A 14,405-nucleotide genomic window follows, 5' to 3' on the forward strand; every position below is an offset into this window, starting at 1 on the left:
CCACCGCCCAGATATTCTCGGGGTCTACTCTCACCAGCCCACTCTCAGTGATATAGCCCAGGAAGCTGACCGAAGGAACATGGAACTCGCATTTTTCCGCCTTTATAAATAAATGGTTTTCCCGCAGTCTCTGGAGGACTGGTGAATGTGTTCCTGGGGGCTGCTAGAAAATATTAAGATGTCATCGAGGTAAACAAATACGAAGCGGTTGATAAATTCCCTCAGCACATCATTGATTAGGGCTTGAAAAATGGCGGGAGCATTGGTGTTGCCAAATGACATAACCAAGTATTCGAAGCGGCCCAGAGATGTATTTGTTACGTACCCCGTAACTGGGTCACTTACCAGCAAAGATAGAGAGGTCCGTTGAAGTCTGATGGTACTATTTTTAACAGTATTTATCGATAAAAATACACAAAAATATACAAAAAAATACACAAAAATGCAAACATACAGATAATATACGTCGACAATACTAAATCTAAAAGCACGGGTATAATAATAATAAGAAATAGCTCTATCATTGTCTAGGGGATAATGTATTGTCCGATGGAAATATAAAAGTCACTCAAGTTCATTCAAGCTGCAGCTTTTGGTTGGAGAGAGAGAGACAGAGGTTTAGAACTTGCCCGGTTTTCCGTTTTATGATGTTGATCGTTCGAAATGGCGTCGGTGGTGATCTCTTCCTTAGCTAAGCAGCCTTCCGTGGAAGGGCCTCAATCCCGGGGCAATGGGAAAGGACACACGTGGGCACTCCACCGGCTATCGCTATTAAACGCTGTCACTGAACTTCTAGCGTTTCTCCTGGAGCTTGTCAAGGGCTGTTCCCCAGACCCTCTTTTATCCTGACTCACAGGGTCTCAGATGTCAATCAGGGTGGAATGATGCCATCCCCCAACCAGCCCACGTTGCCTGAGGGCTTCCATGAAGTACAGTATTCAATACACAATCCCGTCTCCAAGACAATGACCTGTTCCGTGGCTTTGTATCGTTGGGGCCAGGACATTCCAAACATCTCTCTCTCATTTCCTGGGTCTCCTGACCTGAATTAATAGCGATCTTGCGATTCTCAAAAAGGAGGGGGGGGTGCATAGGCGTAACATATTAAAGACCGTCTTCCACTCGTTTTCATCCCTCACCCTGACTAGATGGTATGCGTTACGAAGGTCCAACTTCAAGAAGATAGAATTGTGGTAAACCATGTATACCTGTCGGGACATGCCCCTCTGCTGATTACTCCTGTGGCTCCTCCCACAGACCCCTGTATAAAGTTGATTGGGGCACTGCTCCTCCCAAAGTCTTCGACATGGTTGTCCCTGTTTTCGCTGTTAATAAAAGCCTATCATTTTGTACTCTACTTCCAGTCTCCTAGAGTTATTGATAGCACATCAAGAACAGACAAGGTAAATGGTAGGGCACTGAGGAGTGCAGTAGAACAGAGGGATCTGGGAGTACAGATACAAAATTCCCTAAAAGTGGCGTCACAGGTAGGTAGGGTTGTAAAGAGAGCTTTTGGTACATTGACCTTTATAAATCAAAGTATTGAGTATAAGAGTTGGAATGTTATGGTGAGGTTGTATAAGGCATTGGTGAGGCCGAATTTGGAGTATTTTGTGCAGTTTTGGTCACTGAATTACAGGAAGGATATTAATAAGGTTGAAAGAGTGTAGAGAAGGTTTACAAGGATGTTGCCGGGACTTGAGAAACTGAGTTGCAGAGAAAGGTTGAATAGGTTAGGACTTAATTCCCTGGAGCATAGAAGAATGAGGGGAGATTTGATAGAGGTGTATAAAATTATGATGGGTATGATGGGAATGCAAGCAGGCTTTTTCCACTGAGGCCAGGGGAGAAAAAAACCAGAGGTCATGGGTTAAGGGTGAAGGGGGAAAAGTTTAAAGGGAACTTTAAGAAGGGGCTTCTTCATGCAGAGAGTGGTCTGAGTGTGGAATGAGCTGCCAGATGAAGTGATAAATGCCGGCTCACTTTTAACATTTAAGAAAAACTTGACCGGTACATGGATGAGAGGGGTATGGAGGGATATGGGCCAGGTGCAGGTCAGTGGGACTAGGCAGAAAAATTGATCGGCACAGCCAAGAAGGGCCAAAAGGCCTGTTTCTGTGCTGTAATGCTCTATGGTTCTATGGTATAGGGAAATCTTGCCTGACAAATCTGTTAAAGTTCTTTGAGGATTTACCAAGCAGGGTGGAAAAAGAAGCAGCGAATGTTGTTTACTTGGATTTTCAGAAGGTATTTGGAAGGAGGCCACACATGAGGCTACTTAACAAGATTAAGCCCAATGGTGTTACAGGAAATGATATTGGCATGGATAGAGGAATAGCTGACATCTGGGGGGCAGCGAGTGGGAGAAATGGGGGCCTTTTCTGGTTGGCTGCCAGTGATTAGTGGTGTTCCTCAGTGGTCAGTATTGGAACCACTGCTTTTCACATTGTTTGTCACTGATTTGGATAGTGAAATTGGTGGCTTTGTAGCAAAATTTGCAGATGATATGAAGATATGTGGAGGGGTAGATAGTCCTGAGGAAGCATTGCGATTGTAGCAGGACTTAGACAAATTGGAAGGAAGATCAAAAAAGTAGCAGATGGAATACAGTGTTGGGAAGTGTATGATAATGCATTTTGGTAAAAGGAACAATAGTGCAGACTATTATCTAAATGGAGAGAAAATTCAAATATCAGGGGTGCAAAGGGCCTTAAGAGGTCCTTGTGCAAGATTCCCAGAAGGTTAATTTACATGTTGAGTCTGTAGTAAAGAAGGCAAATGCAACACTAACATTTATTTCAAGGAGATAGTGCTGAGTCCAGAGGAGGTTCAAAAGGATGATTGCAGGAATGACGGGGTTAATATATGAGGAGTGTTTTACAGCTTTGGGCCTGTACTCACTGGAATTTAAAAGAATGCGAGGGATCTCATTGAAGCCCACTGAGGAGGTTTCCTCTGGTGGGGTATCCAGAGCTGGAGGGCACAGCCTCAAAATTGAGGGGTGACCTTTTAGAACAGAAATAAGGAGGATTTTTTTTAGCCAGAGTGGTGAATCTAGGGAATGCTCCACCACAGACTATGGTGGAGGCCATTTGTGTGTACATTTAAAGTGGAAGTTGATAGATTTCTTATTGGTCAGGAGGCTTCAAAGGATATGGTGAGAGGGCAGGTGTATGAGATCCGGGATCAGCCATGATGGAATGGCGGAGCAGACATGATGTATTGAATTCTGCTCCTATATCATATGGTTTCATGGGTTGTTTGCCTTCATGAGCATAAAACTTGTGAGTTCATGGACAGCTTTTAAAATATTGATTAAAGCACACATGGAATATTGTGTACAGGTCCGGAAGGACATGATTATCCTGAAGACTTTGGAAGAGAATCCAAAGGATGTTGCTTGAGTGGAGCATGGTGGTGAAAAAGTATAGAGTAAACAGTCAGTGTCACATACAAAATGCTGGATGAACTCAGCAGGTTAGGCAACATCTATGGACAGGAATAAACAATTGGTGTTTTAGGCTGAGACCCTTCATCTGGACTGGAAAGGCAGATGGAAGAAGCCAGAATAAAAAAAAGTAGGGGGAGGGGTAGACGCACAATCTGGCAGGCGGATGAAATGAATGAGGTGAAAGGTGGATCAAATGAACTGAGGGGAAAGGTGGATGAAATGAAATGAGGGGAATGAACTGGGTCATTTCATCGGCAGTTTGAACGGGACAGGACTGCGCAAGCAGGTGAAAGTCGGCTCGTGAGGCAATGGGAGAGTTTAAAAAGCGAGCAGATTAACAGAGCGGGCGACATAGTAGCAGGCAACTGAGTAGTGGGAGACAGAGTAGGAAGGCTTTGGCTCGAGAGGCTTCAGCGAGCAGAGGCTGAGGATGAGCTTTCTCCCAGTCAGGTAAGGCCGGGTAAGTTCCTTTAATTAATCTAATTAGCTTAGGAGTAGATAACGGAGGCTGCAGTTAGGGCAGTCGAGTGCTCCGTTTGCAGTATGTGGGAAGTCAGGATGAGCACAATTGTCCCTGCAAAAGGTGCATCTAGCTGCAGCTCCTGACAAACCGAGTTAGGGAACTGGAGCTGGAGCTGGATGAACTTTGGATCATTCGGGAGGCAGAGGCAGAAATAGACAGGAGTTTCAGGGAGACAGTCACCCCTAGGAGTCAGGAGGCAGGTAACTAGGAGACTGTCAGGAGAGGGAAGTGGAATAGAATAGAAGGTTTGCTAGTGCTGCTCTGGGGGTTTAAACTAGATTTGCAGGGGGAGGGGGACCAGAGTGTTGGAGCAGATAGTGAGGTGGAGGAGGATGAAGGTCATGCGAGAGCTGCAAGTATAGTGCATGGAGTAAAGCCAGATCTAACATATAAAGAGGCTTTGAGGAAAGAGAAGCAGAATAAAGGGTATAAAGGTAGTAAGGTAGAAGGGCTAAAGTGTGTGTACTTCAATGCAAGAAGCATCAGGAACAAAGGTGATGAACTGAGAGCTCGGATACATACATGGAATTATGATGTAATGGCCATTACAGAGACTTGGCTGGCACCAGGGCAGGAATAGATTCTCAATATTCCTGGATTTCAGTGCTTTGAAAGGGATGGGGGGGGGGAGAGTGCAGGAGGGGTGGCATTACTGGTCATGGATACTATTACAGCTACAGAAAGGGTGGGTAATGTAGCAGGATCTTCCTTTGAGTCAGTATGGGCAGAAGTCAGGAACAGGAAGGGAGCAGTTACTCCACTGGGGGTATTCTATAGGCCCCCTGGTAGCAGCAGAGATACCGAGGAGCAGATTGGGAGTCAGATTTTGGAAAGGTGCAAAAATAACAGGGTTGTTATCATGGGTGACTTTAACTTCCCTAATATTGATTGGCACTTGATTAGTTCCAATGGTTTAGACAGGGTAGAGTTTGTTAAGTGTGTCCAGGATGGATTCCTGTCACAGTATGTTGACAGGCCGACTAGGGGGAATGCCATACTAGATCTAGTATTAGGTAACGAACTGGGTCAGGTCTCAGATCTCTCAGTGGGTGAGCATCTGGGGGACAGTGATCACTGCTCCCTGGCCTTTACCATTATCATGGAAAAGGACAGAATCAGAGAGGACAGGAAAATTTTTAATTGGGGAAGGGCAAGTTATGAGGCTATAAGGCTAGAACTTGCGGGTGTGAATTGGGATGATGTTTTTGCAGGGAAATGTACTATAGACATGTGGTCGATGTTTAAGGATCTCTTGCAGGATGTTAGGGATAAATTTGTCCTGGTGAGGAAGATAAAGAATGGTAGGGTGAAGGAACCATGGGTGACAAGTGAGGTGGAGAATCTAATCAGATGGAAGAAGGCAGCTTATGTGAGGTTTAGGAAGCAACGATCAGATGAGTCTATTGAGGAATAGAGGGTAGCAAGAAAGGAGCTTAAGAAGGGGCTGAGGAGAGCAAGAAGGGGGCATGAAAAGGCCTTGGCAAGTAGGGTAAAGGAAAACCCCAAGGCATTCTTCAATTACGTGAAGAACAAAGGGTTGACAGGAGTGAAGATAGGACCGATTAGAGATAAAAGAGGGAAGATGTGCCTGGAGGCTGTGGAAGTGAGCAAGGTCCTCAATGAATACTTCGGTATTCACCAATGAGAGGGAACTTGATGACGATAAGGACAATATGAGTGAGGTTGATATTAAGGGAGAAGAGGTGTTGCAGTTGTTAAAGTACATCAAGACAGATAAGTCCTCGGGGCCTGACGGAATATTCCCGAGGCTGCTCCACGAGGCAAGGGAAGAGATTGCTGAGCCTCTGGCTAGGATCGTCATGTCCTCATTGTCCACGGGAATGGTACCGGAGGATTGGAGGGAGGTGAATGTTGTCCCCTTGATCAAAAAAGGTAGTAGGGATAGTTCGGGTAATTATAGACCAGTGAGCCTTATGTCTGTGGTGGGAAAGCTGTTGGAAAGGATTCTTAGAGATAGAATCTATGGGCATTTAGAGAATCATGGTCTGATCAGAGACAGTTAACGTGGTTTTGTGACGGGCAGATCATATCTAACAAGCCTGATAGAGTTCTTTGAGGAGGTGACCAGGCATATAGATGAGGGTAGTGCAGTGGATGTGATCTACATGGATTTTGGTAAGATTTTTGACAAGGTACCACACGGTAGGCTTATTCAGAAAGTCAGAAGGCATGGGATCCAGGGAAGTTTGGCCAGGTGGATTCAGAATTGGCTTGCCTGCAGAAGGCAGAGGGTTGTGGTGGAGGGAGTACATTCAGATTGGAGAGTTGTGACTAGTGGTGTCCCACAAGGATCGGTTCTGGGACCTCCAATTTTCATGATTTTTATTAACAACCTGGATGTGAGGGTAGAAGGGTGGGTTGGCAAGTTTGCAGACGACACAAGGGTTGGTGGTGTTGTAGATAGTCTAGAGGATTGTCAAAGATTGCAGAAAGACATTGATAGGATGCAGAAGAGGGCTGAGAAGTGGCAGAAAGAGTTCAACCCAGAGAAGTATGAAGTGGTACACTTCGGAAGGACAAACTCCAAGGCAGAGTACAAAGTAAATGGCAGGATAATTGGTAGTGTGGAGGGGCAGAGGGATCTGGGGGTACATGTCCACAGAACCCTGAAAGTTGCCTCACAGGTAGATAGGGTAGTTAAGAAAGCTTATGAAGTGTTAACTTTCATAAATCGAGGGATAGAGTTTAAGAGTCGCGGGGCAATGATGCAGCTCTATAAAACTCTGGATAGGTCACACTTGGAATACTGTGTCCAGTTCTGGTCGTCTCACTATTAGGAAGGATGTGAAAGCATTGGAAAGGGTACAGAGGAGATTTACCAGGATGTTGCCTGGTTTAGAGAGTATGCATTATGATCAGAGATTAAGGGAGCTAGGGCTTCACTCTCTAGAGATGAGGATGAGAGGAGACATGATAGAGGTGTACAAGATATGAAGAGGAATAGACAGAGTGGACAGCCAGCACCTCTTCCCCAGGGCACCACTGCTCAATACAAGAGGACATGGATTTAAGATAAGGGGAGGGAAGTTCAAGGGGGATATTAGAAATACATTTTTTACACAGAGAGTGCCTGGTGTGTGGAATGCACTGCCTCAGTCAGTGGAGGAGGCAGATATGCTCGTGGAATTTAAGATACTACTAGACGGGTATATGGAGGAATTAAAAGTGCAGGATTATACGGGAGGCATGGATTAATGGATGACAAAACATTGAGGGCTGAATGGCCTATACTTTGCTGTATTGTTCTATGTTCTATAAAGGGGGATGAAATGAATTGGGAAAGGTGGATTTAATGAATTGAGGGGAAAGGTGGAAGAAATGAATTGGGAAAGGTGGATGAAATGAATTCAGGGGAAAGGTGGATGAAACGAATTGGGAAAGGTGGATGAAATGAATTGGGAAAGGTGGATGAAATGAATTGAGGGAAGGTGGATGAAGTGAATTGAGGGAAGGTGGATGAATTGAATAGAGGGGAAAGGTAGATGAAATGAATTGAGGGGAAAAATGGATTAAATGAATTGGGAAAGACGGATGAAGTGAATTTTGGGAAAGTGGATGAAACGAATTTTGAAAGGTGGCTAAAATCAATAGGGAAAGGTGGATGAAGTGAATTGGGAAAGGTGGATGAAATGAATTGGGAAAGATTGATGAAATGAATTGAGGGAAGGTGCATGAAGTGAATTGGGAAAGGTGGACGAAGTGCATTGAGGGGGAAAGGTGGATGACATTAATTGGGAAAGGTGGATGAAGTAAATTGAGGGAAGGTGGATGAAATGAATTCAGGGGAAAGGTGGATCAAATGAATTTGGAAAGGTGGATGAAGTGAATTAAGGGAAGGTCAATAAAACGAATTGAGGGGAAAGCCAGATGAAATGAATTCAGGGGAAAGATGGATTAAATGAATTGGGAAAGGTGGATGAAGTGAATTTTGGGAAGGTGGATGATACGAATTGGGAAAGTTGCCTGAAATGAATTGGGAAAGGTGGATGAAATGAATTGGGAAAGATTGATGAAATGAATTGAGGGAAGGTGCATGAAGTGAATTAGGAAAGGTGGACGAAGTGAATTGAATGAATGTGGATTAAACGAATTGGGAAAGGTGGATGAAACGAATTGAGAGGAAGGTGGATGAAATGAACTGAGGGGAAAGGTAGATGAAATGAACTGACGGGAAAGGTGGATGAAATGAATTGGGAAAGGTGGATGAAATGAATTCAGGGGAAGGTGGATTAAATGAATTGGGAAAGATGGATGAAGTGAATTTTGGGAAGATGGATGAAACGAATTGGGAAAGTTGCCTGAAACAAATTGGGATAGGTGGATGAAATGAATTGTGAAATATTGATGAAATGAATTAGGGAAGGTGCATGATGTGAATTGGGAAAGGTGGATGAAGTGAATTGAGGGAAGGTGGATTAAACGAATTGGGAAAGGTGGATGAAACGAATTGAGAAGAAGGTGGATGAAATGAACTGAGGGGAAAGGTAGATGAAATGAACTGACGGGAAAGGTGGATGAAATGAATTGAGGGAAGGTGGATGAAATGAATTGGGAAAGGTGGATGAAATGAATTGAGAGGAAAGGTAGATGAAATGAATCGAGGGGAAAGGAGGGTGAAAAGAATTCAGTGGAAAGGTGGATCAAATGAATTTGGAAAGGTGGATGAAGTGAATTAAGGGAAGGTCAATGAAACGAATTGAGGGGAAAGCCAGATGAAATGAATTCAGGGGAAAGATGGAGTAAATGAATTGGGAAAGGTGGATGAAGTGAATTTTGGGAAGGTGGATGATACGAATTGGGAAAGTTGCCTGAAATGAATTGGGAAAGGTGGATGAAACGAATTGAGAGGAAGGTGGATGAAATAAACTGAGGGGAAAGGTAGATGAAATGAACTGACGGGAAAGGTGGATGAAATGAATTGAGGGGGAAAGGTGGATGACATTAATTGGGAAAGGTGGATGAAGTAAATTGAGGGAAGGTGGATGAAATGAATTCAGGGGAAAGATGGATTAAATGAATTGGGAAAGGTCGATGAAGTGAATTTTGGGAAGGTGGATGATACGACTTGGGAAAGTTGCCTGAAATGATTTGGGAAAGGTGGATGAAATGAATTGGGAAAGATTGATGAAATGAATTGAGGGAAGGTGCATGAAATGAATTGAAAAGATTGATGAAATGAATTTAGGGAAGGTGGATTAAACAAATTAGGAAAGGTGGATGAAACGAATTGAGAGGAAGGTGGATGAAATAAACTGAGGGAAAAGGTAGATGAAATGAACTGACGGGAATGGTGAATGAAATGAATTGGGAAAGGTGGATGAAGTGAATTGAGGGAAGTTGGATTAAACGAAATTGGACAGGTGGATGAAATGAATTCAGGGGAAAGGTGGATTAAATGAATTGGGAAAGATGGATGAAGTGAATTTTGGGAAGGTGGATGAAATGAATTGGGAAAGTAGCCTGAAACGAATTGGGATAGGTGGATGAAATGAATTGTGAAATATTGATGAAATGAATTGAGGGAAGGTGCATGATGTGAATTGGGAAAGGTGGATGAAGTGAATTGAGGGAAGGTGGATTAAACGAATTGGGAAAGGTGGATGAAACCAATTGAGAGGAAGGTGGATGAAATGAACTGAGGGGAAAGGTAGATGAAATGAACTGACGGGAAAGGTGGATGAAATGAATTGAGGGAAGGTGGATGAAATGAATTGGGAAAGGTGGATGAAATGAATTGAGAGGAAAGGTAGATGAAATGAATCGAGGGGAAAGGAGGGTGAAAAGAATTCAGGGGAAAGGTGGATGAAATGAATTTGGAAAGGTGGATGAAGTGAATTAAGGGAAGTTCAATGAAACGAATTGAGGGGAAAGCCAGATGAAATGAATTCAGGGGAAAGATGGATTAAATGAATTGGGAAAGATGGATGAAGTGAATTTTGGGAAGGTGGATGATACGAATTGGGAAAGTTGCCTGAAATGAATTGGGAAATGTGGATGAAATGAATTGGGAAAGATTGATGAAATGAATTGAGGGAAGGTGCATGAAGTGAATTGGGAAAGGTGGACGAAGTGAATTGAATGAATGTGGATTAAACGAATTGGGAAAGGTGGATGAAACGAATTGAGAGGAAGGTGGATGAAATGAACTGAGGGGAAAGGTAGATGAAATGAACTGACGGGAAAGGTGGATGAAATGAATTGGGAAAGGTGGATGAAGTGAATTGAGAGAAGGTGGATGAAATGAATTTGGAAAGGTGGATGAAATGAATTGAGTGGAAAGGTAGATGAAATGATTTGAGGGGAAAAGTGGATGAAATGAATTGGGAAAAGTGAATGAAATGAATTGAGGGAAGGAGTTTGAAGTGAATTGAGGGAAGGTGGATGAAATGAATTGCGGAAGGTGGATGAAATGAATTGAGGGGAAGGGAGGATGAAACGAATTCAGGGGAAAGGTGGATGAAATGAATTTGGAAAGGTGGATGAAGTGAATTTTGGGAAGGTGGATGAAATGAATTGAGGGGAAAGATAGATTAAATGAATTTGGGAAAGATGGATGAAGTGAATTTTGGGAAGGTGGATTAAAAGAATTGGGAAAGGTGGCTGAAATGAATTGGAAAGATTGATGAAATGAATTTAGGGAAGGTGGATAAAACAAATTGGGAAAGGTGGATGAAACGAATTGAGAGGAAGGTGGATGAAATAAACTGAGGGAAAAGGTAGATGAAATGAATTGACGGGAAAGGTGAATGAAACGAATTGGGAAATGTGGATGAAGTGAATTGAGGGAAGGTGGATAAAACGAATTGGGACAGGTGGATGAAATGAATTCAGGGGAAAGATGTATGAAATGAATTGGGAAAGATGGATGAAGTGAATTTTGGGAAGTTGGATGAAACGAATTGGGAAAGTTGCCTGAAATGAATTGGGATAGGTGGATGAAATGAACTGCGGAAGGTGAATGAAATGAATTGAGGGGAAGGGAGGATGAAACGAATTCAGGGGAAAGGTGGATGAAATGAATTTGGAAAGGTGGAAGAAGTGAATTTTGGGAAGGTGGATGAAATGAATTGGGAAAGGTGGATGAAACCAATTGGGAAAGGTGGATGAAATGAATTGGGAAAGGTGGATGAAATGAATTGGGAAAGGTGGAGGAAATAAATTGGGAAAGGTGGATGAAATTAATTGGGAAAGGTGGATGAAATGAATTCAGCGGAAAGGTGGATGAAATGAATTTGGAAAGGCGGATGAAGTGAATTTTGGGAAGGTGGATGAAATGAATAGGGAAATGTTGATGAAGTGAATTGGGAAAGATTGATGAAATGAATTGAGAGAAGGTGGATGAAGTGAATTGGGAAATGTTGATGAAGTGAAGTGAGGGAAGATGGATGAAATGAATTGGAAAGATTGATGAAATGAATTGAGGGAAGGTGGTTTAAACGATTTGGGAAAGGTGGATGAAATGAATTGAGAGGAAGGTGGATGAAATAAACTGAGGGGAAAGGTAGATGAAATGAACTGACGGGAAAGGTGAATGAAATGAATTGGGAAAGGTGGATGAAGTGAATTGAGGGAAGGTGGATTAAACGAATTGGGAATGTTGCCTGAAATGAATTGGGAAAGGTGGATGAAATGAATTGGGAAAGATTGATGAAATGAATTGAGGGAAGGTGCATGAAGTGAATTGGGAAAGGTGGACGAAGTGAATTGAATGAATGTGGATTAAACGAATTGGGAAAGGTGGATGAAATGAATTGAGAGGAAGGTGGATGAAATGAACTGAGGGGAAAGGTAGATGAAATGAACTGACGGGAAAGGTGGATGAAATGAATTGGGAAAGGTGGATGAAGTGAATTGAGGGAAGGTGGATTAAACGAATTGGGAATGTTGCCTGAAATGAATTGGGAAAGGTGGATGAAATGAATTGGGAAAGGTGGATGAAGTGAATTGAGAGAAGGTGGATGAAATGAATTTGGAAAGGTGGATGAAATGAATTGAGTGGGAAGGTAGATGAAATGATTTGAGGGGAAAAGTGGATGAAATGAATTGGGAAAAGTGAATGAAATGAATTGAGGGAAGGAGTTTGAAGTGAATTGAGGGAAGGTGGATAAAATGAATTGAGGGGAAGGGAGGATGAAACGAATTCAGGGGAAAGATAGATTAAATGAATTTGGGAAAGATGGATGAAGTGAATTTTGGGAAGGTGGATTAAACGAATTGGGAAAGGTGGCTAAAATGAATTGGGAAAGGTGGATGAAATGAATTGGGAAAGATTGTTGAAATGAATTGAGGGAAGGTGGATCAAATGAATTGGAAAGATTGATGAAATGAATTTAGGGAAGGTGGATTAAACAAATTGGGAAAGGTGGATGAAACGAATTGAGAGGAAGGTGGATGAAATAAACTGAGGGAAAAGGTAGATGAAATGAACTGACGGGAAAGGTGAATGAAATGAATTGGGAAAGGTGGATGAAGTGAATTGAGGGAAGGTGGCTGAAATGAATTGGGAAAGGCGGATGAAGTGAATTGAGGGAAGGTGGATGAAATAAATTCAGAGGAAGATGGACGAAATGAACTCAGGGTAAATGTGGATGAAATGAACTGATGGGAAAGGTGGACTGAATGAATTGAGGGGAAAGGTCCGTGAATTGAACTGAGGGGAAAGGTGGATGAAGTGAACTGTGGGGAAAGGTGGATTAAATGAATTGAGGGGAAACGTGGAGGAAAGGCATTGGGTGGAAAGGTGGAGTAAATAAAAAGAGGCGAACGTGTTGGAAATGAATTGAGCGGAAAGGTGGAGGAAAGGAATTGGGTGGAAAGGTGGAGGAAATAAAAAGAGGCGAAGGTGGAGGAAATGAATTGAGGGAAGGTGGATGAAATGAATTGGGAAAGGTTGATGAAACGAATTGGGAAAGGTGGATGAAATGAATTGAGAGGAAGGTGGATGAAATGAACTGAGAGAAAAGGTGGATAAAATGAATTGCGGGGAAAGCTGGATGAAATGAATTGGGAAATGTGGATGAAGTGAATTGAGGGAAGGTGGATGAAACGAATTGGGGAAGGTGGATAAATGAATTGGGAAAGGTGGATGAAATGAATTGGGAAAGGTGGATGAAATGAACTGGGAAAGGTGGATGAAGTGAATTGAGGGAAGGTGGATGAAATGAAATGATGGGAAAGGTGGACTAAATGAATTGAGAGGAAAGGTTAGTGAAATGAACTGAGAGAAAACGTGGATGAAATGAATTGAGGGGAAAGGTGGCTGAAATGAGTTGAGAAAGGTGGATGAAGTGAATTGAGAGAAGGTGGACGAAACGAATTGGGAAATGTGGATAAGGTGAATAGAGGGAAGGCAAATAAAACGAATTGGGAACGGTGGATGAAGTGAATTGATGGAAGGTGGATGAAACGAATTGGGAAAGGTGAATGACGTGAATTGGGAAAGGTGGATGAAGTGAATTGAGGGAAGGTGGATTAAACGACTTGGGAAAGGTGAATGAAACGAATTGAGAGGAAGGTGGATGAAATGACAGGGGAAAGGTAGATGAAATGAATTGGGAAAGCTGGATGAAGTGAATTGAGGGAAGGTGGATTAAACGAATTGGGAAAGGTGGATGAAATGAATTGAGGGAAGGTGGATTAAACGAATTGGGACAGGTGGATGAAATGAATTCAGGGGAAAGATGGATTAAATGAATTGGGAAAGATGGATGAAGTGAATTTCGGGAAGGTGGATGAAACGAATTGGGAAAGTTGCCTGAAATGAATTGGGATAGGTGGATGAAATGAATTGTGAAATATTCATGAAATGAATTGAGGGAAGGTGCATGAAGTGAATTGGGAAAGGTGGACGAAGTGAATTGAATTAATGTGGATTAAACGAAAGGGGAAACATGGATGAAACGAATTGAGAGGAAGGTGGATGAAATGAACTGAGGGGAAAGGTAGATGAAATGAACTGACGGGAAAGGTGGATGAAATGAATTGGGAAAGGTGGATGAAGTGAATTGAGAGAAGGTGGATGAAATGAATTTGGAAAGGTGGATGAAATGAATTGAGTGCAAAGGTAGATGAAATGAATTGAGGGGAATAGTGGATGAAATGAATTGGGAAAAGTGGATGAAATGAATTGAGGGAAGGAGTTTGAAGTGAATTGAGGGAAGGAGGATGAAACAAATTGGGAGGAAAGTGGATGAAATGAACGGAGGGGAAAGTAGATGAAATGAATTGAGGGGAAAGGTGGATGAAATGAATTGGGGAAGGTGTTTGAAGTGAATTGAGGGAAGGTGGATGAAATGAATTGGTGAAGGTGTATGAAATGAATTGGGAAAGGTGGATGAAGTGAATTGAGGGAAGGTGGATTAAACGAATTGGGAATGTTGCCTGAAATGAATTGGGAAAGGTGGATGAAAT

General features: G+C 42.6%; 1 protein-coding gene across 1 annotated transcript in view; it reads left to right on the forward strand.

Moving 5' to 3' along the window:
- Nucleotides 1-250: 250 nt before the first annotated feature.
- The window catches only part of LOC132405728 (T-cell leukemia homeobox protein 3-like), a 55,255-nt gene continuing 41,100 nt past the window's right edge, over nt 251-14,405 (forward strand). The window contains exon 1 of the mRNA XM_059990764.1: nt 251-328. Coding sequence (XP_059846747.1) covers nt 251-328 — 78 coding nt within the window. The remainder of the gene's footprint in view (nt 329-14,405) is intronic.

This window comes from Hypanus sabinus, chromosome 15 (genome assembly GCF_030144855.1).
Source record: "Hypanus sabinus isolate sHypSab1 chromosome 15, sHypSab1.hap1, whole genome shotgun sequence".
NCBI classification, from domain to species: Eukaryota; Metazoa; Chordata; class Chondrichthyes; order Myliobatiformes; family Dasyatidae; genus Hypanus; species Hypanus sabinus.